Genomic DNA, 25,541 nt, shown 5'->3' with positions numbered 1-25,541 from the left:
TCCACCCAGACTGCCACTGCCCCTGTCACTGCACCCAGCTTGGCATTTACCATCCATCCTGCTCAACCTTGTGCCTGTCTGTTCACATTGGCCTGGAGGCCTAGGGCAGGTTGTGACATGGAGCAAACTTTTGGTAGTTTGGGATCTTCTCTCCCAGCCACACTTATCTCCCCCAGGGCCACTCCAAAGTCTATACACAGGGGTGGTCTCTTCAATAAAGAAGTCTTGATTAGACCTGAATTTCTCCACCTATAAAATGGGTGCGTGAAGTGAATGGTGTCTCAATTTGAGCCCTGAGAGAAAGGAAGTGTTGCTTCCTGTTCCTTAGTGGGTTGTGCCTGGATGCTACACTCAGTCAAAGGGTGCTACTGCAAAGTTGCCTGGGGTACAAAACACTTGCCTTTTGCCTTCATGGTCTCAAGTGCACCCCTCAGGACAGCAGGACAGTCACACTCCACGCTCACTTGTCCATCAGTTTAGGTCTTAGTGCCACCTCCAGATTCGTCTAGCCTCTCCTGCAGCCCATGTGCATCCCAGCCTGTCCCACAGTTTTGTTCCGTTGTTTGGTGGGTCTTTTTTTTTTTTTTGAGACAGAGTTTTGCTCTTGTCGCCCAGGCTGGAGTGCAATGACGAAATCTCGGCTCACTGCAGCCTCAGCCTCCTGAGTTCAAGCGATTCTCCTGCCTCAGCCTCCCAAGTAGCTGGGATTACAGATGCCCACCACCATGCCCGGCTAATTTTTGTATTTTTAGTAGAGATAGGGTTTCATCACGTCGGCCAGGCTGGTCTCAAACTCCTGAACTCAGGTGATCCGCCGGTCTCAGCCTCCCGAAGTGCTGGAATTACAGGCATGAGCCACCATGCCTGGCCACTGTGGGCTTTTTGGTGGTAAAATACACATGACAAATTTTACCATTTTAACTATTTTTGTTTTTTGTGTTTTGTTTATTTATTTATTTTTTTTGAGACAGAATGTTGCTCTGTCGCCCAGGCTGGAGTGCAGTGGCGCGTTCTCGGCTCACTGTGAGCTCCGCCTCCCGGGTTCACGCCACTCTCCTGCCTCAGCCTCTCGAATAGCTGGGACCACAGGCGCCTGCCACAACACCCGGCTAATATTTTTTTTTTTTTTTTGTATTTTTAGTAGAGATGGGGTTTCACCATGTTAGCCAGGATGGTCTCGATCTCCTGACCTCGTGAACCGCCCACCTCGGCCTCTCAAAGTGTTGGGATTACAGGCGTGAGCCACCGTGCCCAGCCCATTTTAACTATTTTTAAATGTACAGTTCAATATCATTAAGTACATTCACATCATTGCACAACCATCACCACTATTCTGTCTTTAGAACTTTTTCATCATTTAAACTGAAACTCTGTACCCATTCAACAATGACTTGCTGTTACCCCCTCTTCCTAGCCCCCAGTAACCCCTATTCTGCTTTCTGTCTCTATGAACTTGACTCTTCCAGGTGCCTGATATAAGTACAGTAAGGCAGTATTTGTCCTTTTGTGTCTGGCTTATCTGACTTCACATGATGTCTTCAAGTTTCATCCATGCTGTAGCATCTATCAGAATTTCCTTCCGTTTTAAGGCTGGATAATATTCCATTGCAGGTATATAACACATTTTGTTTATCCATCCGTCCAGTGATGGGCATTTGGGTTCTTTCCACCTTTAGGCTATTGTGAATAATGCTGCTATGAACACTGGCATAGTGTCCCACGGTATTTTTGTCCCAAACTAGTGTTGATTAGGCCCTTTATTCCCAGAGGTTCCTAAGTCTCTGGGGCAAATGGAAGCTGCACAGATCTGTGGGATGAGGCACATCTAATTCCCCATACCCCAGGATCTAACCCCCAAAGCAAAGGGATGGTGGAAGAGGGCCGAAGCCCCTTCCAAGCAACCATTAATCCTCACAACAACCGTGGATCTTATTATCCCCATTTTATAGACGAAGAAACTCAGGCATTGAGACATTAAAAAGCCTTGCCCAAGGGCCTGAGCTGGTGGAGGCAGAGCAGGAATTGGATCCAGGCCTGTCTGAGGCACCCTGCCACCTCCATCCAGACCTGGAGCAATCCCTGAGGAGGGTAGCTACCACAGGAGATGTGGCAGCTCTGGTCTCAGGAAGCACAGCCGGAGGATGTCCCAGGCAACCAAACAGCCACTCATCAGTAAGGAGCCAGAGTGAGGGCTGCTAGTTCAGCCCCTGGAAGGTGGTCCTGGGGCAGCCAGTGCAGAACGCAGCAGGAGCTCAGCTCCAACTGAGCCTGATTTCACTCCAGTGTCCACAAGGGACAACCTGACCTGGAGGTCCTCGGCTACTCACCCTGGGGCCTGCTGGCACAGCCCAGGAGCTAGCCCAGGACTGCCTCTGATGGTTTCCCCTGATTTCTCCCCCTGACAAAGATTCTCTCCTTGACCAAACTCTACTCAGACTTTCCTGAACTTTTTCAGCTAGGCCTGACTTTTTAGCAAGATTCCTGCTAAGTCAGTTTAACCAGAGCCCCCCACCTTTGATATCTGATCATCTTCCATAATCTAATTAAGTTCCTTAGCCTCGGCCGGGCACGGTGGCTCATGCCTGTAATCCCAGCACTTTGGGAGGCAGAGGCAGGCAGACCACTTGAGCTCAGGAGTTCGAGACCAGCCTGGCCAATATGGTGAAACCCCATTCCACTAAAAATACAAAAATTAACCAGATGTGGTGGTGGGTGCCTATAATCACAGCTACTTGAGAGGCTGAGGCAGGAGAATCACTTGAACTCAGGAGGTTGCAGTGAGCTGAAATTGTGCCACTGCACTCCAGCCTGGGTGACAGAGCAAGACTCTGCCTCAAAAATATAAAAAATAAAAGTTCTTTAGCCTCTATTATCCCCAAGGTGATGTCTGGTCACCCTGGCCTGCCTGCAGCAAGAATCCTATTGGGTGGGCTTAGCCAGAATTCCCCCCTTTATCTCTGATATTTCCTCTTAGTAATTTTCCATCCACTGACCCCACCTTGCTCCTTGGCTATAAATTCTCACTTGTCCATGCTGTATTCAGAGTTGAGCCCAATCTCTCTCCCCAGTTGCCTGACTGCAAAACCCCACTGTGGCAGTCCCTATGCCTATTTCTTTTTTTTTTTTTTCTTTTTGGAAACGGGGTCTCCTCTGTTGCCCAGGCTGAAGTGCAGTGGTGCGAACACAGCTCACTGCAGCCTCAAACTCCTGGGCTCAAGCAATCCTCTCACGTCAGCCTCCCAAATAGCTGGGCCCACAGATAGCCACCACCAGCCTTGGCTAATTTTTTTTTAATTTTTGGGCCTGACACGGTGGCTCATGCCTGTAATCCCAGCAGTTTGGGAGGCTGAGGCAAGAAGACTGCTTGAGCCCAGGAGTTTGAGACCAACCTGGGCAACACTGCAATACTCCATCCCTACAAAAAAAATTAATTAAAAAAATTAGGCCGGGCGCGGTGGCTCACGCTTGTAATCCCAGCACTTTGGGAGGCTGAGGCGGGCAGATCATGAGGTCAGGAGATCGAGACCACGGTGAAACCCCGTCTCTACTAAAAAATACAAAAAATTAGCCGGGCGTGGTGGCGGGTGCCTGTAGTCCCAGCTACTCGGAGAGGCTGAGGCAGGAGAATGGCGTGAACCCGGGAGGCGGAGCTTGCAGTGAGCCGAGATTGCACCACTGCACTCCAGCCTGGGCAACAGAGCGAGACTCCGTCTCAAAAAAAAAAAAAAAAAAAAAAATAGCCAGGTATGGTGGCACATGCCTGTAGTCCCAGCTACTCAAGAGGCTGAGGTGGGAGAATCGCTGAGCCCAGAAGGCCGAGGCTTCAGTGAGCTATGATCATCACACCACTGCACTCCAGCCTGGGTGACAGAGTGAGACCCCCTCTACCGCCTTGGCCTCCAAAAGTGCTGGAATTACAGGCACAAGCTAACGGCTCAGCCCCTATGCCTATTTCGATGCTCCTGAATAAAGTCTGCTTTACTGAGCTTTAACAAGGATCATGAATGATTTTTCTTGAACGCCCCTCCTCATGCTCTCTCACACGGGTCTGTGGGGAGGGCAGCTGCCTCTAACGGCCACCTGCCCAGGGCCCTCCTCCCCCAACTGGAAGAAGTGCAGCTGAGCAGGAGCCAGGGCTTAGTCGGGTCCAGGCTGGCTGTAGCAGATGTGACAATCATAAAGAGCTCTGAGGAAACCCTAGGACCCTCCATAGGAATCCAAGCCTGGGAGAACCCCAGTGGGCAGTCTGAATGCTGGGTTGGCCCCTGCCTCCCACAGCCCCAGCTCCACACCCTCCCCATACACCCAGGAAGGTGTCCCTCTTCTCGTCAGCTCCTCCCCGGGTTGCACTGCTGGATGACGGAGACGGGAGGGCTACCTACTACTGCCCCATCGTCCCACCTTGTCTTCCTGTCCCCACTCAGGTCCTCCCACGGCCACCTGGAGTCTCTCCTGAAGCTGTTGCCAGGCCCCATCCTGCGTGGATCGGTGCGCAGAACAGACTGGATCTTGGTGAAAGCCCGAGGACACTTCTGAGTCTTGCCCCCAGCCGCCCTCCCCACCGCCGGGTTTCATCCACCCGCCGGCGCCATCGCGGGTACGAAAGAGTGCGGGCGCTAAGCTCACGCAGGCACAGCGCACACACGCGCCCCCTGCCGGCCGGGCCGAGCCGGGCCGCCCACCTGGGGCTGAGCCTGGCTCCAGGCTCCGGAAGCAGCGCCCCAGCTTCTCCCCCGCCACGCCCCCACCTTCCACCCGCGAAGCAGCAATTATCGGCCCAGGCGGCTGGGAAAGGGCCAATTAGCACAGGAGACGCGGCCCCTCTGCGGAGCCCTTGCTGACCGCAGCCCACGCAGCGCTGCCTCTGCCGCGGGCCCCCAGCCTCCCGCCGCCCGCCCGCCTGCCACAGCCCTCCTGGCCTGGCCGACAGCTCTGGCTGCCTGGGAGCCCCGGGGGACGCGCCGTCCGGCCTCCCGCCAGCTGCAGTCACGGATCCAGCCGCCTGGCGCCAGCTCAGAGCCGGGGCGGACGTGCGGGCGCCGGGAGTTGAATCTCGCCGCCGCTGGGTGGTGGGGGCTAGTGGGCTGCGCCCCACTGCGAGGGCTCCCGCGCCCCCGACAGCCTGCGCCTTGGCGCCCGCCAGCAGTCTCCAGGCGGGGGCGGCTCGGCCCAAGCCCTCTTGCCTTCTCATGGCCCTCCTTGCTTCTTCCGGACCTCCAAGGCCAGGTTCTGGGCTAGCCGAGCTGGAGCAGTTCCCCACTGGTGGCTACAGCAGCGCCAGGCTTTGGAAACCCACGGCCAGTGCTGGATCGTGCCCCGCGACAGGCACGTAGGCAGGATAGGGGGTGGGCAGCACAGGGACACAAGCACTCATTACTGACAGTGAATGCATGAACCTCCTCCCCTGGGTCCCTCCCCTGCACAACCTGACTTACCCACCTATAGGCTTTGGGAGACCCAAGAGGGATGGGTCCTGCCCTCCAGGAGCCTGCAGGCTGCATGGGCAGAGGCTCCAGGAGCTTGGCTAGGACCCCAAGCTAAAGAAAGCCCCGAGGTCCAGGGAGGGAGGCATCGGGTGAAAAAATGGGGGGGGGGCTGGAAGAGGGAGTTGTAGGGGACAGATGCCACCTGTCAAGGTTTCCCCTTCCCCCAAAGAACCCCCTTCCAGCTGAAGCTGGTCACACTGGGGCCCAGGAGTAAGGGACAAAGTGGCCTGAGCCCAGTACATCCTCTGCAGGAGGCAGAAGTTTCTAGAACAAGAAGTGGGAGAGGGTTCAGTAGGAAGGCCCACAAGTGAGGTCGACCAAAGAGATCCTGCTCTTTCCCCATGAGTGCCACAAGGGACTGGGGTAGAAGGGCTGAGGCTGGGCCAGTCCTGGATGCAGTGGCCTTTTCTGTGTGTTCTCCCTCTGCTCCCTCAGGTCTGGAGGGCTGGGAGCCTGCTACGTGCTCTGGAACTTTACTTAGGTCTTTTTTTTTTTTTTTTTTTTTTTTTTTTTGAGACCGAGTGCCGCTCAGTCGCCCATGCTGGAGTGCAGTGGCGCGACCTCTGCTCACTGCAAGCTCCGCCTCCCGGGTTCACGCCATTCTCCTGCCTCAGCCTCCCGAGTGGCTGGGACTACGGGCGCCCGCCACCACGCCCGGCTAATTTTTTGTATTTTTAGTAGAGACGGGGTTTCACCGTTAGCCAAGATGGTCTTGATCTCCTGACCTCGTGATCCGCCCGCCTCAGCCTCCCAAAGTGCTGGGATTACAGGCGTGAGCCACTGCGCCCGGCCCATTTACTCAGGTCTTGTTGAGCCAGACTTTCTTTAGGAAAGTGTGGACCATGTCTCTAAAAGAACCAGAACTGCTTCTTTCCACCAAGGTCATTAACTGTGTGGAGAGAGAGAGAGCCCCTGTCAGAAACTGGAGAATGCAGACTGAACAATGAAGGAACATAGCGACAATGACACCACCTTGAGTCCAGTGGAATGAGGTGCAGCTGCATTAAAGAATGAGGAAAAGGACAGAGACAGGTGTAAGAGACGATGGAACAATCAGCCAAGAAAGTCAGGGGATTGGCTGGGCGCGGTGGCTCACACCTGTAATCCCCGCACTTTGGAAGGCTGTGGCAGGCAGATGGCTTAAGCCCAGGAGTTCAAGACCAGCCTGAACAACATGGCAAAACCCCATCTCTACGAAAAATACAAAAATTAGCCAGGCATGGTGGCATGCCCCTGCAGTCCCAGCTACTTGGGAAGCTGAGCTGCAAGGATGGCTTGAGCCTGGCAGGCAGAAGTTGCAGGGAGGGCCGGGCATGGTGGCTCACGCTTGTAATCCCAGCACTTTGGGAGGCCGAGGCGGGCGGATCCCGAGGTCAGGAGATCGAGACCATGGTGAAACCCCATCTCTACTAAAAATACAAAAAATTAGCTGGGCGTGGTGGCGGGCGCTGGTAGTCCCAGCTACTCGGAGAGGCTGAGGCAGGAGAATGGCGTGAACCCGGGAGGCGGAGCTTGCAGTGAGCCGAGATTGTGCCACTGCACTCCAGCCTGTGCGACAGAGCAAGACTCTGTCTCAAAAAAAAAAAAATAAAATAAAATAAATAAAATAAGTTGCAGTGAGACAAGATTTTTTAAAAGGCCAGGCATGGTGGCTCATGCCTGTAGTCCCAGCACTTTGGGAGGCCGAGGCAGGTGGATCACCTGAGATCAGTAGTTCTGGACCAGTCTGGCCAACGTGGTAAAACCCTGTCTCTACTAAAAATACAAAAATTAGCCAGGTGTGGTGGCACATACCTGTAATCCCAGCTACTCGGGAGGCTGAGGCACGAGACTCACTTGAGCCTGGGAGGCAGAGGTTGCCAAGATTGTGCCACTGCACTCCAGCCTGGGCGACAGAGTGAGACCCAAAAAAAAAAAAGTCAGGGGTGGAGGAAAGAGGTAGAAGCTGGTGGACACACAGCCAGACAAATGGAAAGAGAGCCAGGGCAGTGCTGGGGCAGTTCAGACAAGAGAGGGGGCATGCCTGGACACTCAGAAGGTAGCCATGGGCAGGGATCTGTTTTTCATCACAGTTGTCTGACCACTGAGACACCTTGGGGTGGGAGGCTAGTGGAAAGAGAGGGCTTCCTGGAGGAGCCTTTGAAAGGACCTATAGGGAATAGTGGAGGGAGTGAAGGTGGGAGTGGAGGGGAAGCTATCTCAGCCAGAGGGCACAGCAGGAGCAAAGGCCTAGAGGCAAGAATTGGCTTGTTCAGTCCCAGCAGCTGTGTCAGTCAGATGCCCCCCCCCCCACAGAAAAACTGAAAGAGGAAATGGCCCAGAACTGGAGCACCAGGCCTGTAAGCTGGGAGGGAGCATGGACTCTATGCTGAGGCACTAGGGAGCCATGGGAGGGGCATGTCTTGGTCAGATTTACCTTCCAGAAGGGTCTTTGAGGTTACCTAGTACAGAGATACTGGAGGAAGAGAGAGTGGAAGTGGGCAGACCAGGGGATGGTGGCGGAGAACTAGACAGTGGGTCCTTCGTGGAATCAGGCAAGCAAGTTCCCAAAGTAGATGGTCAGGACCTAGTGACGCATAAGGGCAAGTGTCCTGTTTTTCCAAGGAACTTTAGGCCAAGGTGGGAAGTCAGCTCTGATCACTCACCTCCCCCACTCACAGGATGGCCGCTGGTGTACTCTGGCCTAGCACACTCCAACCCAGCCAAGTCTGGGAACTCACTTGGCCCCTCCCCAGGCCTGGGAGACCATGGCATCTACCCACTGGGCCCAGGAAAAGCCCCAAGAGGTGTCCAGTCCAGGGCGGAGGCACAAACAGACCTCCCACCCCACAGAAAGCTTGTTAAGACAGCACTCTCAACTCCTACCACCAGCCCTCTGTGCGATGATGACTCCACTGCCATGAGGGGTTAGGCTTGGGTCTATTTGGGGAGCCAGTAGGTAGGGGAGGAGGGCCCAGTTGAGCCCACAAAGAACTCAGAGGCTGAGATCACATGGCCCACAGAGCAGGGTTCACCACGCCTTTTAGACAGAATTTAGGGAGATGTGTGTTCCTGTCTGGGCCTGTTCTTCTGTGTGTCCTCAGGCAGACCACTTGCCTCTCTGGGCCAGACTTTCTTTGGGAAAAGAAAGTCCTGTTTTAGGACAGGACTCTGGCCTCAGCCCCCTCTAGCCATCGTCCAGGACCCCTGTCCACTCCCAACCCTTTCAGCCACAGAAGCTGCTGGCGGAGCACATTGGTGACCTCACCAAGGAGCTGCTGGGTGATCATTATGGATCCCCTGCCGATAAAGAGCAAGAACCCTTTTGAGGGGGAGCCTGAAGGTGAAAGAAAAAGCCTTTCAGGAAATTAGCACCAGTGGCAGGAAAATTCATCAAAACCTGGCGGAGGCACCTGTGGCCGATTCGTGTCTCTTGCCAAAGAGGCAGCTCCTCTGACCTGGGGGAAGGGCTGGGAGCTTCTAGGGCCTTCTAGAGACCCCAGATCCCTGGCCCTGTTGCTGGGCCTCTCAGCACCTGGCAGGGGTGCCACCATGGATTTGCTGCTCCCAAATCACAGGATTCTGCAGTGCTAGGAAAGGCTGCTGATGAGTAGGGGGTCTTGGGTTTTAATATAACTCTTCCCTCTGCTGTGTGATCTCAGACACTCAGTTGGCTTCTCTGATACTCCCTGCCAGGAGAAATCCTAACCTGCCTGGCCTCTAGGCGACCAATACATCCACAATACTCAGTATATCTGAGACAAGAATATTTTTCTGAAGAGTGAGGATGCAACTATACCCAAAAAATCATTGGTAGTGGGAGGTCTCACGTGCGAAGCAGGGAGGCAGCCTGAATGTGGAACCCATTATTCTGGTAGCAGCCCCTCCTGCCAGCATCCAGGTATGGCCGACAGAATAGCTGTTGCAGCATACACCTCCAGGGGGCACCATTTCCATGGTTTACCGTCTGAATGAGGCCTGAATGTGACCTGAGCTTCATGACTGCCTCCTCTGGGCTTGGTATCCTTAGGCACACTCACATCACACACGTGCCTCAGAGAAGGCTCTAACTGGTTGATCACGATCACCACCTAACCTAAAGCATCCACATTGGTCAGGCTTTGGAGCCCGCGCTTCCGCTCTAGCTATGCATGGCTCCCTTCAGCTCCCAGAGCAGGTCCAGTCCCAGGTCCAGCCAGATCATTTAATGCTGATAGAAGCAGGATCTTTTGAAAGAGCTATGGATGTAGCAGGCCCCAGAGGCTCAGGAAGTCCTTTCCAGGCCATGCCCTGGTTCTGGCACTGCCACAGTCCCTGCTGCACTACTAAAGGAGGCAGGCCAGGCCATGCATAGTGGCTCACGCCTGTAATTCCAGCACTTTGGGAGGCCGAGGTGGGCAGATCACCTGAGGTCAGGAGTTCAAGACTAGCCTGGCCAACATGGTGAAACCCCATCTCTACTAAAAATACAAAAAATTACCCGGGAATGGTGGTGCTCGCCTGTAATCCCATCTACTCAGGGGGCTGAGACAGGAGAATTGCTTGAAACCTTGAAACTGGGAGGCAGAGGTTGCAGTGAGCGACATCGCGTCACTGCACTCTAGCCTGGGTGACAGAGTAGGACTCCATCTCAAAAAAAAAAAAAAAAAAAAAAGAGAGAATAAAGAAAAACGAAAAGGAGGCAGGCCACAGGCAGTTACCCTTTTTTTTTTTTTTTTTGAGACGGAATCTTGCTCTATCGCCCAGGCTGGAGTGTGGCGGAACGATCTCGGCTCACTGCAGCCTCCACCTCCCAGGTTTAAACTATTCTCGTGCCTTAGCCTCCCAAGTAGCTGGGATTACAGGCATTAGCCACCATACCCAGCTGATTTTTGTATTTTTAGTAGAGATGGGGTCTCGCCATGTTGGCCACGTTGGTCTCGAACTCTTGACCTCAGATGACCCACCTGCCTCAGCCTCCGAAAGTGCTGGGCTTACAGGTGTAAGCCACTGTGCCTGGTTTCAGGCACCCTTTCAGCTCATTGTATGGCATTTTGGCTAGACCTTATGTGAACTCAAATTGTTACCCTGTGCTTCCCTTACTGCCAACGTTTACAGATGGCTTCGTGTCAACCAAAGCGTTGTACAACTCATAGCATTTCAGAGCTAGAAGGGACCATAAACACTGTCATAGCCACCGTTCTTTGAGAACTTACAACTTTGTGCTGGACACTAACCCAGGTACCTTCTGATGTTTTTGCCTGCACAGTACAGCCATTCCTTTTCCCGTGACTCCACCCTGTCCTCAGCAATTCACCGTGTCCACACCACAGCTCAGGGATGACCAGATAACCCAGACTTGGACTATTAAGCTCAATCTCAAGATTTTTGTAGAAACATCAGGAAAGAGAATGGCTACCGCTTGAGAGTGAGTCAGCATGTGAAGGAATGTAAAACAGAAAACTAGCCAGGTGCAGTGGCATGTGCCTGCAGTCCCAGCTACTCCGGAGGCTGAGACAGGAGGACTGCTTGAGCCCAGGAGTTCTGGGCTGTAATTCACTATGCTGATTAGGTGTCTGCACTAAGTGTGGCATCGATATGGTGATCTCCCAGGAACGAGGGACCACCAGGTAGCCTAAGGAGGGGTGAACCAGCCCAGGTTGAAAATGGAGCAGGTCAAAACTCCTGTGCTAATCAGTAGTGGGATCGTGCCTGTGAGTAGCTGTTGCACTCCAGCCTGGGCAATATAGCAAGACCTCATCTCTAAAAAAAAAAAAGGAATAGTGAAATGAAATAGCTCACACTGAGAAACAGCCTTGAACAAATAAAATAAAATAAAATAGGCTGGGTGCTGTGGCTCACACCTGTAATCCCAGCACTTTGAGAGGCTGAGGAAGGTGGATCACTTGAGGCCAGGAGTTCAAGACTAACCTGAGCAGCAACATAGCAAGACCCCCCTGCCTCTAAAGAAAAAAAAAATTAAAGAGTTAAGTGACTGCATTTCTTCAACTGCAGGACTTCTCTGGGATCTCTCTCTCTCTGAGTCTACCTGGCTATATGCCCTTGAATGAGTCAGTCACCTGTTCTGAGTCTCAATTTCAAGAGCTATAAAATAGGACAGTAATTCTTTCCCTCTTTATCCTTTATTTATTTATTTTTTATTTATGTATTTTTATTTTTATTTCTATTTTTTTTTTTGAGACGGAGTCTCACTCTGTCGTCCAGGCTGGAGTGCAGTGGCGCAAACTCGGCTCACTGCAAGCTCCACCTCCTGGGTTCACGCCATTCTCCTGCCTCAGCCTCCCAAGTAGCTGGGACTACAGGCACCCGCCACTACACCCGGCTAATTTTTGTATTGTTAGTAGAGACGGGTTTCACTGTGTTAGCCGGGATGGTCTCGATCTCTTGACCTTGTGATCCGCCTGCCTCGGCCTCCCAAAGTGCTGGGATTACAGGCGTGAGCCACCGCGCCCAGCCTTTTTTTTTTAAGATGGAGTCTCGCTCTGTCACCCAGGCTGGAGTGCAGTGGCACGATCTCGGCTCACTGCAACCTCTGCCTCCTGGGGTCAAGCGTTTCTCCCGCTTCAGCCTCCAGAGTAGCTGGGACTACAGGCATGTGCCACGCCCAGCTAATTTTTTGTATTTTTAGTAGAGACATGGTTTCACGGTGTTAGCCAGGATTGTGTCAATCTCCTGACCTCATGATCCACCCACCTCGGCCTCCCAAAGTGTTGGGATTACAGGCGTGAGCCACTGCGCCCGGCCTTCCCTCTTTATCTTGAAGAAATTAAGGAGAGGCCAGTGAGAGAGTGGTTGGAAAATTGCTTTATGCAGTGGCTTATGCCTGTAACCCCAGCACTGTGGGAGGCCAAGGTGGGAAGATTACTTGTGCCCAGAAGTTCGAGACCAGCCTGAGCAACGTAACAAGACCCCGTCTCTGGAAGAAAGGAAGGAAGGAAGGAAGGAAGGAAGGAAGGAAGGAAGGAAGGAAGGACGGAAGGCAAGCAGCAAGCAAGCAAGTATGGATTAGCCAGGTGGAGTGGTGTGTGCCTGTGGTCTCAGCTATCGTGAGACTGAGGCAGGAGGATCACTTGAGCCCAGGAGTTTGAGGCTGCAGCGAGCAATGATGCCAGCACTGCACCCCAGGCTGGCTAACAGAATGTGACTCTGTATTGAAAAAAAAAATGTAAAAATTAGCCAGGCGTGGCAGTGTGCACTTGTAGTCCCAACTACTCAGGAGGCTGAGATGAGGATCGCCTGAGCCCAGGAGTTGGACACTGCAATCAGCTAGGATCATGCCACTGCACTTGTCCAAGCAAGACCCTGTCAAAAAAAAAAAAAAGAAGAAGAAGAAAAGAAAGAAGAGAGAGAGAGAAAGAGAAAGAAAGAAAAGAGAAGAGGAGAGAAAAGAAAAGAAAAGAAAGGAGTTATTCACTGAAGGGAAACCTGGGTTGTTCATCTTTGTGTCCATCTCCGTCACCAACACTACCTAAACTGCAAAGCATGCTGGGAGCTCCCCCTGGGCAGGAGGGAGCAAGATGAAGTTAGCATAAGGTGGGACTAGGGAAGCTATCAAGCCTGTGGGATGCCTTTGAGGTGGTTGAGTCCAGTCTTGTCTCATAGGCATTGGTGAGGGCATGCTGAGGGGCAATCATTCTGCCCAGCATAGTTTAGAAAGCCTTGTCAGGGGCCTCTGAATTACACTTTTTTTTTTTTTTTCTGAGACAGTGTCTCACTCCATTGCCCAGACTAGAACACAGTGGCGCGATCTCAGCTCACTGCAACCTCCACCTCCCAGGTTCAAGTGATTCTCCTGCCTTAGCCTCCCAAGTAGCTGGGATTACAGGCATGTGCCACCACCCCCAGCTAATTTTTGTATTTTTAGTAGAGACAGGGTTTCACCATGTTGGCCAGGCTGGTCTCAAACTCCCGACCTCAGGTGATCTGCCCACCTCGGCCTCCCAAAGTACTGGGATTACAGGTGTGAGCCACGGCCCTGGCTTGAACTACATTTTTTTTTTTTTTTTTAAGGCGCTTCACTCTTGTTGCCAAGGCTAGAGTGCAATGGCGCGATCTTGGCTCACTGCAACCTCCACCTCCTGGGTTCAAGCGATTCTCCTGCCTCAGCCTCCCAAGTAGCTGGAATTAGAGGCATGGGCCACCACACCCGGCTAATTTTGTGTTTTTAGTAGAGACAGGGTGTCTCCATGTTGGTCAGGCTGGTCTCGAACTCCTGACCTCAGGTGATCTGCCCGCCTTGGCCTCCCAAAGTGCTAGGATTACAGGTGTGTGCCACCGCGTCTGGAATTTTTTTTTTTTTTTTTTTTAGACAGGGTCTGACTCTGTTGCCTAGGCTGAAGAGCTGCAGTGGCACAATCTCAGCTCACCGCAGCCTCGACCTCCCCACCTCAGATGATCCTTCCACCTCAGCCTCCTGGGTAGCTGGGACTACAGGCTTGCACCACCATACTCAGCTAATTTTTTGTATTTTTTTGTAGAGATGGGTTTCATCATGCTGCCCAAACTGGCCTCGAGCTCCTGGGCTCAAGCCATCCACCTGTCTTGGCCTCCCGAAGTGCTGGGCTTACAGGCATGAGCCACTGAGCCTGGCCTCTCTGAACTACACTTAATGAAGTATGTGAATTGGTCTGGCCAAGAAAGGGGAGAAAGACAAGCTAGACAGAGGGAAGTTAGCCAGGGCTGGAGCAGACCAAAGCTGAATTCCTTGCCTATTTACTCAGTAGTGTCGTCATCTCAGGGAAAAGAACGATTGTCTGCTTTCTAAATTGCCCTTTTTGTGTTCCTGGAGGGGAAGCAGGCTGGTGAGGTGTCCGTGGGCTAGTAATTATTTCCGCTTATTTACAAGGTAATATTACAGCATGATGAGAAACCCTGCCTGTTTTGATGGTTCCGAGCTTGGAAAGTTTGGGAAAGAATCCAAGAGCATGGCAGGTTATCAAGGCGTTATCAGCTGGGACACAAAAGGAGAGAAGGTAAAAGAGGCATTTAGATTCCAGAGTCAATAATGAGCCAGAAGTGAGTGTTGAATTATTCAAACTCCTGTATTGATCCATTGATCTCTATCTGCAGCTCTCGGTTTATTCTTAGTTGGCATTTCCTGTGTCTCAGACACTGATAAGAGAAATGGGAGGAGGAGGAGGAACAGATTCTTAAGACTCAAGAAAAGAGAAGAGGTGATGTCAAAGAGAAATTTGGCAACATACATCAGGAACCTTAAAATGTCATATCTTTTGACCTAGTGGTTCTACTTTTGGAAATTGATCCTAAAAACACTATCCAGAACTTTTTTTTTTTTTTTTTTTTTTGAGGCAGAATCTCGCTCTGTTGCCCAGGCTGGAGTGCAGCGGCATGATCTGGGCTCACTGCAACCTCTGCTTTCCAGGTTCAAGCGATTCTTGTGCCTCAGCCTCCCAAGCAGCTGGGACTACAGGTGCGTGCCACCACGTCCAGCTAATTTTTGTATTTTTAGTAGAGTCAGGGTTTTGCCATGTTGGCCAGGCTGGTCTCGAAAGCCTGGCCTCAAGTGATCCACCCGCCTCGACCTCCCAAAGTGCTGGGATTACAGGTGTGAGCCACTGCGCCTGGCTCAGAACTTTTAAGAAAAAGCCTTAAGGACCATGGCATTCACAGCAGCCTAATTAGTAATTTGTGAATAATAGGAAACAACCTAAATGCCCAACAATAGGGGATCTGCCAAGTAACAGTAGAGCTAAAAGATGCCATTAGGTGCTGGGCACGGTGGCTCATTCCTGTAATCCCAGCACTTTGGGAGGCCAAGGTGGGTGGATCACTTGAAGCCAAGAGTTCAAGACCAGCCTGGCCAACATGGGGAAACCCTGTCTCTACTGAAAATACAAAAAGAAAAAAAAGAAAAAAATTAGCCAGGCATGGTGGTGCATGCCTGCAATCTCAGCTACTCGGGAGGCTGAGGCAGGAGAATTGCTTGAACCCAAAAGGCCCAGGTTGCAGTGAGCTGAGATTGCACCGCTGCACTCAAGCCTGGGTAACAGAGTGAAACTCTGTCTGAAAAAAAAAAATGGGGCCAGGTGCGGTGGCTTACACCCATAATCCCAGCACTTTGGGAGGCCGAGACGGGCAGATCATCTGAGGTCAGGAGTTCGAGACCAGCCTGACCAATATGGTGAAACCCTGTCTCTACTAAAAATACAAACATTAGCCGGGTGTAGTGGCAGGCACCTGTAGTCCCAGCTACTCAGGAAGCTGAGGCAGGAGAATTGTCTGAACCCAGGAAGCGGAGGTTGCAGTGAGCTGAGATCGCGCCACTGCACTCCAGCCTGGGCGACAAAAGCAAGACTCCATCTCAAAAAAAAAAGAAAAAAAAAAGATGCCATCAGGAATTGTACTGCGTTGTTTGTTGGTTTGCTTGTTTGTCTGTTCTTGAGACAGCGTCTGCCTATGTTGCCCAATCTGGTCTCAAACTCTCAGACACAAGTAATGCTCCCACCTTCACCTCCCAAGTAGCTGAGACTGTAGGCACATGCCACCACTCCCAGCTATCATTAGGAATTTTAAATGATGATATGGGGAAATATTTATGCCATAGGTTTAGGGTGGTAACAGAGCATCCAAAGCTGCACATACGGAATGTCATAACTAAGTGAAAAAAATACAGATGAAATGAGTCCAAAAGAAACACAGTAAAATGTTGGCAATGACTACTTTGAGATGGTGGGATTCCTTTATTCTTTTTCTGTATGTCCTAAATTTTTTTTTTTTTTTTTTTGAGACAGAGTCTTGCTCTGTCACCCAGGCGGCTGGAGTGCAGTGGCGCGATCTCGGTTCACTGCAAGCTCCGCCTCCCGGGTTCACACCATTCTCCTGCCTCAGCCTCTCCGAGTAGCTGGGACTACAGGCGCCCGCCCCCACGCCCGGCTAATTTTTTGTATTTTTGGTAGAGGCAGGGTTTCACTGTGTTAGCCAGGATGGTCTCCATCTCCTGACCTCATGATCCACCTGCCTCGGCCTCCCAAAGTGCTGGGATTACAGGCGTGAGCCACCGCACCCAGCCTATATGTCCTAAATTTTCTGCAAAAAAAAAAGTACAAGTTTTAAATAACTTTAAAAAGTCTTAAGGGTGAGGGGAGAGACCTTCATATGAAGGCTTCACAGTAAAGTAAACAAATTAGTGTAGAACTAAATCCTCCCAGAATCCAGGGGACTGCTATGTCCCAGGCGGGCTGACCATCTCCTTGGCACATAGCATGGAGCCAAATGAATAAATGGATGCTGTGGGGCGGTCATTCCATGGAGGACAATCAGAGGCCCGTGAAAATATTTAAAGAAGAAGTATAGCCTGGACAACATAGACCCCATCTCTAAAAAAAATTTTTTTTTATTAATTATCCAAGCATGGTGGCACCTGTAGTCCCAGCAACTTGCTACTCGCTACTCAGGAGGCTGAGGTGGGAGGATTGCTTGACCCCAGGAGGTCAAGGCTGCAGTGAGCCATGATTGCACCACTACACTCCAGCCTGGGTGAAACAGGAAGACCCTGCCCCAAAAGAGAAAGAAAGAAGAAAGATGAGTTTTCCCAGTAGAGAAACAGGAGGAAGTCATGGTATGGGCATGTGGGGAATGGAAACAGGCCAGTATGGCTGGATTGCAGGATGCCATGGGGAGAAACGATGGGAGATAGTGTTGGAAAGTAGGGATTGTCAGGGGGTCATGAATGCTAGGCTGAGGGCCTTTGTCTTTCTGCCCCAAGTTTCTTCAATCTTGGGGGAGGGGTCTTAAGCAAAAGGGTGGTGTGGTTAGAGCTCAACCCAGCTCTCATCACATTATATTATTATCATTACTACCATTATCATTGTTATTACCATTATTATTATTCCCTAGCCCCCTAGTCTAGTCTGTTTCCCGTCACTTGTCAGAAACTAGGAGAGCAGGAGAGGGGAAGGGGAGCAGTCCAAGGCAGCCCTCTAAGATCATCAGCCAGGCTTCCTGACCCCAGCTTGGCCCTCTTCCCACCAGTAGGCTCAGTCCTGCCATCCCCAGGCACCCAGACAAACTCCTCCACCCCCAACACCCATGACAAAGAGGCTCATTTGGAGCCCGGGCAAGATTTGCAAACGTCAAACTTATAATTACAAGGATGAAATCATCTGGTTCCTTTTAAGCAAACGGGTTTATTGATCCCAACACTAAAGAAATGCTATTCTGGGGAAACTTGCTCCTTTCTGCTTTCCTTTCCCTATGGGATGGCTGAGCTGGGGGAGGGTGGCTGGAGGGCTCAGAAGGGGGAGATGCTCCTGGGAGGGAGGGCAGATTCTTTGGGCCCAAGGGTGGATTTTACGGTATATAAATTATATCTCAAAAAGAAAAAAATTCTTTAGGGCCCAGGAAACTGCCACACTCGGGCAGATGACACCCTTATCCTGGATTAAGGCCCATCGCCTTCTAAAAACTAGAAGCTGAGTGGAGCCAGGGTTTTAGGCAATGTGCCAGCCACTAATTTTCTTTGTCTCCCATTCCTCTCAAGTCTCATTTGTGGCTCCAGATCCTATTTCAGCTTCAAGATGGTACAATACTTTCTCAGTAACTGAAGGGAAACTATTTCCTTAGAAAAAATGCATCAGAGGCTCAGAGACTTCCTCTGTGAGGAGAGGCAAAGGTGGGTGGCTGCTGACACCAGACCTGGATAAAACCATCCTTTCTGCTGGGCCTGCGGAGGCAGGACACCTAGACTTTGACCTTCCAAGCCAAGAAGGGACAAACAGGCTCAGAGATAGGAATGCACAGTCCTCAAGGGCAGACCCACATCCTGCCCCAAGGCTCACAATAGAATCCCTTTCTTCAACCTGTGGGGACCCTTCTACAACATGGTGGGGTGCTCCCAGAGGAATAACCCCAGACATAGCCTTCTATGAGTTTGCAGTTCAGTGAGGGCAGCAGGCAGGACTTTTGGTATCTCCACTAGGTCTCAGAGTAGAATGATTAAAATCAGTACCCTGGGGTCACTTAGCCCCTGTGAATCTCAGTTGGCCCATCTGTAGAATAGGATCAATAATACTAAACTTACAGGGTTGTGGTGAGGAAGGAATGAAGATGATATATCCCAATGCTTAGCTAGTTTCTTTAGAGTGTGTAGGGGGGGTCTCACCCTCTTGCCTAGGATGGTCTCGAACTCCTGGCCTCAAGTGATCCTCCCACTTCCGCTTCCCAAAGTGCTGAGATTACAAGTGTGCACCATCATGCCCAGCCCCATTTTGATATTTCAAATGGATCAGGGTCTCGTCACTGTCCTTTTTTACTTTTACTTTTTTTTTTTTTTTTTTTTTTGAGACAGAGTCTTGCTCTGTCGCCCAGGCGGGAGTGTAGTGGTGCGATCTCGGCTCACTGCAACCTCTGCCTCCCGGGTTCAAGTGATTCTCCTATCTCAGCCTCCAGAGTAGGTGGGATTACAGGCGCACGCTGCCACGCACAGCTAATTTTTTGTATTTTAGTGGAGACGGGGTTTCACTGTGTTGCCCAGGCTGGTCTCGAGCTCCTGAGCTCAGGCAATCCACCCGCCTCAGCTTCCCAAAGTGCTAGGATTACAGATGTGAACCACCACTCCTGGCCTTATTTACTTTTTCAAAGTCTGTTTCCTCATCTCTCAGGAGACAGAAGACCTGACTTAGAAGATGGTTGTGTGGGCCGGGCGCGGTGGCTCACGCCTGTAATCTCAGCACTTTGGGAGGCTGAGGTGGGCAGATTGCCTGAGGTTGGGAGTTCGAGACTAGCCTGCCCTTCTCTACTAAAAATACAAAAATTAGCTGGGCGTGGTGGCAGGCACCTGTAATCCCAGCTACTCAGGAAGCTGAGGCAGGAGAATCGGTTGAACCCGGGAGGCGGAGGTTGCAGTGAGCCGAGATCGCGCCATTGCACTCCAGCCTGGGCAACAGAGTGAGACTCCGTCTCAAAAAAAAAAAAGAAAAAGAAAGAAAGTGGTTGTGTGAATTAACTGTGATAAGGTGCATGAAGGCACCCTGAATAGAGCTTCACAGTTGCACTAGGCAAGTGAGGGTTCCTGCGCTCTGCTCAGCTTCATTGTGTATTATCTCCTTACCCACCCAAGATCAGCTTTAGGAGCCTGCAGGAGCAGCCACCCACCTAGGAAGTTAGGGAGATACTCAGAGGAGGCCCTTGATTGGCTTGAATCCCTACGAAAGGAAGATTCTAGATGACAGGACTTCAGATAATTCAGTCAGGTTTTGGGACGGTGGGGGCAGATGTTTCTTGGCACAGAAGAGACACCTCTAAGCTTCCATGAGTGGGCCTTAGTAGAGCTGGATCTTAGCAAACCCCCTTAGCAAACACCCATAGCATGGTGTCTGGGCCAACCCATACCCAACTCAACAGCTGCCAAAGCTGTTAGGAGCACAGACTTAAGTGTACCTTACATGGGTGAAAATTTCCTTTATAAATTTCCTTTAATTCCGTTTTTTAAAATAAGTGAAAAAAAATTAACAACCAAAAAGGCATATAGAGGTCAGCCGAGGAGATGGCCTCCTTCAGCCTGTGGCTTATTTCCCGGTCATCCTGGCTGTTGGATGCCAGACTATGCCGAGTGTGGGTTACCCTGTGGCCTGGAGTTGCCCAAGGCTGTCTGTGGGGTTGCTGTTCTGGGTCTGCTTGGCAGGCTTTGCTGTCCCTTTCCCTTAGGACATCATTCCTCCCCTCCATGAGGCTGACAATGAGAGCGCCCTGCCCTGCTCTGCTCTGCATTCTCACCCCTCCAGGTCTAGCTCCCTTGACCCTGACCTTTTCCTTGCCTAAGCTCATGGCCATCAAGGCCATTCTAGAGATCTTTCAACTTTTATTTATTCCACATTTCCCATGGCAGAAACAATTATTGCTAGAGTCTTTGGCCAAGATCAACTTGGAGGTCTGTGAGCCCTCCTTGGACCCATTGTGGAGCAAGAGTGCTTCCTCGTGGATTTTTTTTCCCCCCGAGACGGAGTTATGCTCTTGTCCCCCAAGCTGGGGTGCAATGGCACGATCTTGGCTCACCGCAACCTCTGCCTCCCGGGTTCAACCGATTCTCCTGCCTCAGCTTCCGAGTAGCTGTTGGAGACGGAGTCTTGCTCTGTGGCCCAGGCTGGAGTGCAGTGGCACCATCTCGGCTCACTACAACCTCCACCTCCCGGGTTCAAGCGATTCTCCTGCCTCAGCCTCCCAAGTAGTTGAGACTACAGGCGTGTGCCACCACACCCCGCTAATTTTTGTACTTTTAGTAAAGATGGGGTTTTGCCATTTTTTTTTTTTTTTTTTTTTTGAGACGGAGTCTCGCTCTGTCGCCCAGGCTGGAGTGCAGTGGCGCAATCTCGGCTCACTGCAAGCTCTGCCTCCCGGGTTCACGCCATTCTCCTGCCTCAGCCTCTCCGAGTAGCTGGGACTACAGGCCCGCCACCACGCCCAGCTAATTTTTTGTATTTTTAGTAGAGACGGGGTTTCACCGTGGTCTCGATCTCCTGACCTCGTGATCCGCCCGCCTCGGCCTGCCAAAGTGCTGAGATTAGGCCAGGCGCGGTGGCTCATGCCTGTAATCCCAGTACTTTAGGAGGCCGAGGCGGGCAGATCACCTGAGGTCAGGAGTTCGAGACCAGCCTGACCAACATGGCGAAACCCCGTCTCTACCAAAAATACAAAAACATTAGCCGGGCGTGGTGGTAGGCGCCTGTAATTCCAAATACTCGGGAGGCAGAGGCAGAAGAATCACTTGAACCCAGGAGGCGGAGGTTGCAGTGAGCCGAGATCGCGCCATTGTACTCCAGCCTGGGCGACAGAGCAAGACTGTTTAAAAAAAAAAGGCTGGGATTACGGGTATGAGCCACTGCGCCTGGCCACAGGACTAACTTTGAATCAAACTCTGCCATAAATCCCATGTCAGACTTTCTCCAGTTTGGGCTAAACAACTTCCCTAGAATTTATGGATCTTATTTTTTGCAGCTGATTGCACATTGAGTAAGTATATGGACTGGCAATCGGTTACATTTTTAACTCAGCTTGTTCTTCTTTAGAAACTTAAATTTATTGGGCTCCCACTGTGTGCTAGATCCACATAAAGGTTCTCACGCTAACACTGCAAACCTAGGAGTGTCTGCATTTTGGAAATAAGGAAACTGAGGTTTAGTGGTCCAGTTCTTGTCTAAGGCCCCAGCCAGCAGGTAGTGTAGCTGAGTGGGATCCCATCTAAGACCCATCTGACTCCAACAGCCACGACCTTTCCACCATGACTCGGTTGGATTCTTTGGTCCGTTTCCACCTCAGTCTTCAACGTGCACAGCCTACAGCCCTGCCGGTGTAGGGACGAAAAGTCCCCAAGGACTTAGGTTTCCTCGCATTCAAGTGACAATCTGGGGTTACTCCGCGCACCTGGGGAACCCAGAAGTTCCAGATGGCCGAGGAAGGGCGGAAGAAAAGGCCTGCGCTGGCTACTCCCGTCTGCTAAAGGCCAGGCGGACCCCCCAACGGCAGCTCCACGCCGAGTGGCCGCGGGCGAGCAGGGGGAAAAGGGCCACGGTGCGGAAGGAGCCCCGGGGCGCCACAGCCGGGCAGCTCCGCCAGCGGGCGGGTGGCGCATGCGTGGCGCGGGCCGCGAGTTGTGAATGGTGCGTCTTGTTTGCCGGAGTTGGAGGCGGGCGCGCGAGGAGGAGGGGTGGGGCCGGCGGGGGCGGGGTGGGCGGTGAGAGGAAGTGGCGGCGGCGGCGGCGGCGGCGGCGGCGGCGGCTGGGGGCGGCGAGAGCTGGGGCTGCGCGGGCGGCAGGCAACGGCTGAGGCGGCGGCGGCGGCGTGGGTTGGGCTCGAGCGGGCGGCGGCGCCTCAGACTCCCCGGAACGGGAGCCCACGCGGGCGGGCGCCTGAAACAAAGGGAAGCGGGCGTCCGGGCGCCGCGGGTGGGCGGTCAGTCGGTCAGTGCGGAGCCAGCGAGCGGGTGCCCGCGCAAGCCCCGAGCGCGGCCGGCCGGCGCGGCCTCAGGGCGGGAAGATGCCGCGCGTCGTGCCCGACCAGAGAAGCAAGTTCGAGAACGAAGAGTTCTTTAGGAAGCTGAGCCGCGAGTGTGAGGTGAGGCGGGCGGGCGGCTAGGAGGCCGCAGCGCGCCCCGAGTGGGCCCCGGCGGAGAAAAGTTTGGGCGGCGCGGTCCCCGGGAGTCCCGGTCGGTGCGCCCGCGGAGGGGCAATCTTGCCGGGGCGGCCATCGCCCGCAGCCTCCGCTTGCCCTTATCGGCGCCGCGCTGGGAGGGCGGGCGCGCGGGCGGCGCCGCAGATTTGGCCCCTGATTTCGGGCCGTCTTGCCTTGCAGATTAAGTACACGGGCTTCAGGGACCGGCCCCACGAGGAACGCCAGGCGCGCTTCCAGAACGCCTGCCGCGACGGCCGCTCGGAAATCGTAAGTCGGCTGGCCCGGGGCGCAGACCGGGGCGCGCGCGGGTCACTTGTTGCGCGGGGCCGCTTCGGCCCAGGCCGGTTCCGGACGGCGGCGCGGCTGCCGCGGCTCCCGGAACTGAGTGGGCGCCGTCTTACTTCCTACTCAGGATTCAAAATGCGAAACCAGGTGCCGCGGGCCGGTGCTCGCGGGGAGACGCTTTCCCTGGGGCTCGCCGCGGTGGCGCATGTCGGCCAACGGAGCACCGCGAGTGGAGCTCGAACCCGAGCCAGACCAAACAAGCGAAGGGCATTGTTTAGGCGGCGACACCGAAGAAGGGTTCAGGGTATTTGTAGCAAGCAAACCCCCATTCGGAAAAAGAACTGGAGCTTCATTCAAGGTCGGCGATAGTTTGTTTCTTAGAAGGTAGATCTGTCGATAATTCTCTATGTCAAGCGGTCTCACTGCCAGATCGCCGAGAAGAAATCTTTCCTCCAGTTATTTATTCTAATAGAGAGGGGAGGGGGGGAAAAAGGCCCTAAAAGTGTCATTTTCTTAGAATGTTAAGCTTCAGGAGAATCAGAAAGAAACCATTATCACCATGTCCTGAGTAGGGCTGCCGTTCCTAAAAACTGCACAGATGGGCGAAACCCATGGTTGATCTCGAGGTCCTTGTTTTAGGAGGCAGATTTGGTGCGTCTTCACCAGACTTTGGGTTGAAAAAAAAAAAATCCAAGGGTCCTAGTTCCTCTCATCTCTTTTTGGTTTGCGTTGTTGGAGGTGCTGATGAGGAGGGAATGGTAGGAAGAAACCAAGAAAAGAGGTTGATTATTATTTTTTTTTTTTGAGGTGGAGTCTTGCTCTGTTGCCCGGGCTGGGGTACAGTGGCTCGATCTCGGCTCACTGCAACCTCCGCCTCCTGGGTTCAAGCGATTTTCCTGCCTCAGCCTCCTGAGTAGGTAGCATTACAGGTGCCTGCCACCACGCCCGGCTAATTTTTGCATTTTTAGTAGAGACGGGGTTTCACCATGTTGGCCAAGCTGGCCTCCTGACCTCAAGTGATCCGCCCTCCTCCCCCTCCCAGAGTGCTGGGATTACAGGCGTGAGCCACCGCATCTGGCCTGATTATTTTTTAAAAAGTTGAAGCACTGTCTGATGGAATGTTGTTACTCTCTGCTCGGTGACTTGGACTCATTGCATTGTTAGAGGCTTGAAGCTAGGTGCGATTTGAATTTGGGTTAGCAGTAGGAAGACATTGGAAATTTACTCCTCCCACCCCCTTTATATAAAAACCAGTTTATTTTTATTCAGATATAATTCATATGCCATAAAATTCTCCCTTTACATCACTGAACTCTATTTTTAAAGAATATTTTGATATTTTAAGTGAAGGCTTTTTAGAGTTGTAATAGTGAGAAGATACTGGTTAAATTTATGAGGAGCTCCTGAATATTTGGTCATTAGTGCATGTTATGAAAGACAGTCTCAAGCTTTTAGCCCACTTGCAAGTTTCTTAATTGTAGTATTTATATGATCGAAGTGCATAAGACATACTTTTAGGTTTTGGCACTGAGTGGTATAAGAAAAGAATTCATTAGCTGGTGCGATGATCGTGTCATCCTTTGCCTGGGTTACCTTTTGCAAAAGGAAGGTGGTACACCTGACGATAGAATTTCCTGGAGGTAAAGGATGCAAGTATAAAATATAAGATACAAAGTACTTGTATTCTTACTGTTTGCTTTTTTGTTTGTTTTGAGACGGAGTCTTGCTCTGTTACCCAGGCTGGAGCACGGCAGCGTGATCTTGGCTCGCTGCAACCTTCGCCTCCCGGGTTAAAGCGATTCTCCTGCCTCAGCCTCCTGAGTAGCTGGGATTACAGGCACACACCACCATGCCCGGCTAATTTTTTTGTGTTTTTAGTAGAGACGGGGTTTCACCATGTTGGCCAGGCTGGTTTTGAACTCCTGACCTTAAGTAATCCTCCCACCTTGGCCTTCCAAAGTGCTGGGATTACAGGTGTGAGCCACCGCGTCTGGCCTTGTTTCGTTTTTTTTTTAAGAGAGAGGTATTGCTGTGTGGCCTAGGCTGGGGTGCAGTGGCTGTTCATAGGCACAGTCATAAGGCACTGCAGCCTCAAACTTCTGGGCTGAAGCGATCCTCTTGCCTCAGCCTCCCAATAGCTGGGACTACAGGCTCAGCGTCACCATACGCAGCCCCATGTATTATATTATTATCACTATCTTTGAAAACTGAATTTTTTTGGAAATTTGGTGGATCATAGCTAGTAGGGTGTTTTCTGTCATCTCAGACTGCTGAATGGAATTATGAATTCAACCCATAGGATATCTGAAATGCTGTAATATTATAGTAGTATTATAGGTGGTTAGTGTTTGTCATGAATTTATTTCCAGGATGAATTAGACATTCTAGACCTTCCCCGCTTCCAAATATCTGATCCTCACCTGAGCCCGGGAGGTCGAGGCTGCAGTTAGCCATGATGGCACCACTGCACTCCAGCCTGGGTGACAGAGTGAGACCCTGTCTCCAAAAATAAAACAAATATCTGATCCGACAGATTTTACAAGTTTTAAATTTCTGAGAAGTATTAAAGGTTAAAGAAGGTAGATTGAATGCTGTGTGAGGTTTGCACTTAAGACGGCTCATGTCTTATTTTGTTAAATAATGTAACTATTGGTATTTGGAGAGGAA

At 51.9% G+C, this 25,541-nt stretch overlaps 1 protein-coding gene across 12 annotated transcripts in view; it reads left to right on the top strand.

Moving 5' to 3' along the window:
* The first annotated feature begins 22,173 nt into the window (after positions 1-22,173).
* CBFB (core-binding factor subunit beta) overlaps positions 22,174-25,541 on the top strand; it is a 76,517-nt gene continuing 73,149 nt past the window's right edge. For 5 of the 12 annotated variants that reach the window (XM_063611795.1, XM_063611796.1, XM_063611793.1 and 2 more), the window contains exons 1-3: positions 22,196-22,532; positions 22,770-22,856; positions 23,002-23,232. In XM_063611795.1, coding sequence (XP_063467865.1) covers positions 22,455-22,532; positions 22,770-22,856; positions 23,002-23,232 — 396 coding nt within the window. In that variant the 5' untranslated portion in view covers positions 22,196-22,454. Of the gene's footprint in view, positions 22,533-22,769; positions 22,857-23,001; positions 23,233-25,541 lie in introns of all 12 variants that reach the window. The other 7 variants (XM_055297986.2, XM_063611798.1, XM_055297982.2 and 4 more) reach the window with 6 other exon arrangements.

The sequence above is a fragment of the Symphalangus syndactylus genome, chromosome 11 (genome assembly GCF_028878055.3).
Source record: "Symphalangus syndactylus isolate Jambi chromosome 11, NHGRI_mSymSyn1-v2.1_pri, whole genome shotgun sequence".
Taxonomy (NCBI): domain Eukaryota; kingdom Metazoa; phylum Chordata; class Mammalia; order Primates; family Hylobatidae; genus Symphalangus; species Symphalangus syndactylus.
This window is presented reverse-complemented; position numbering and strand designations above follow the sequence as displayed.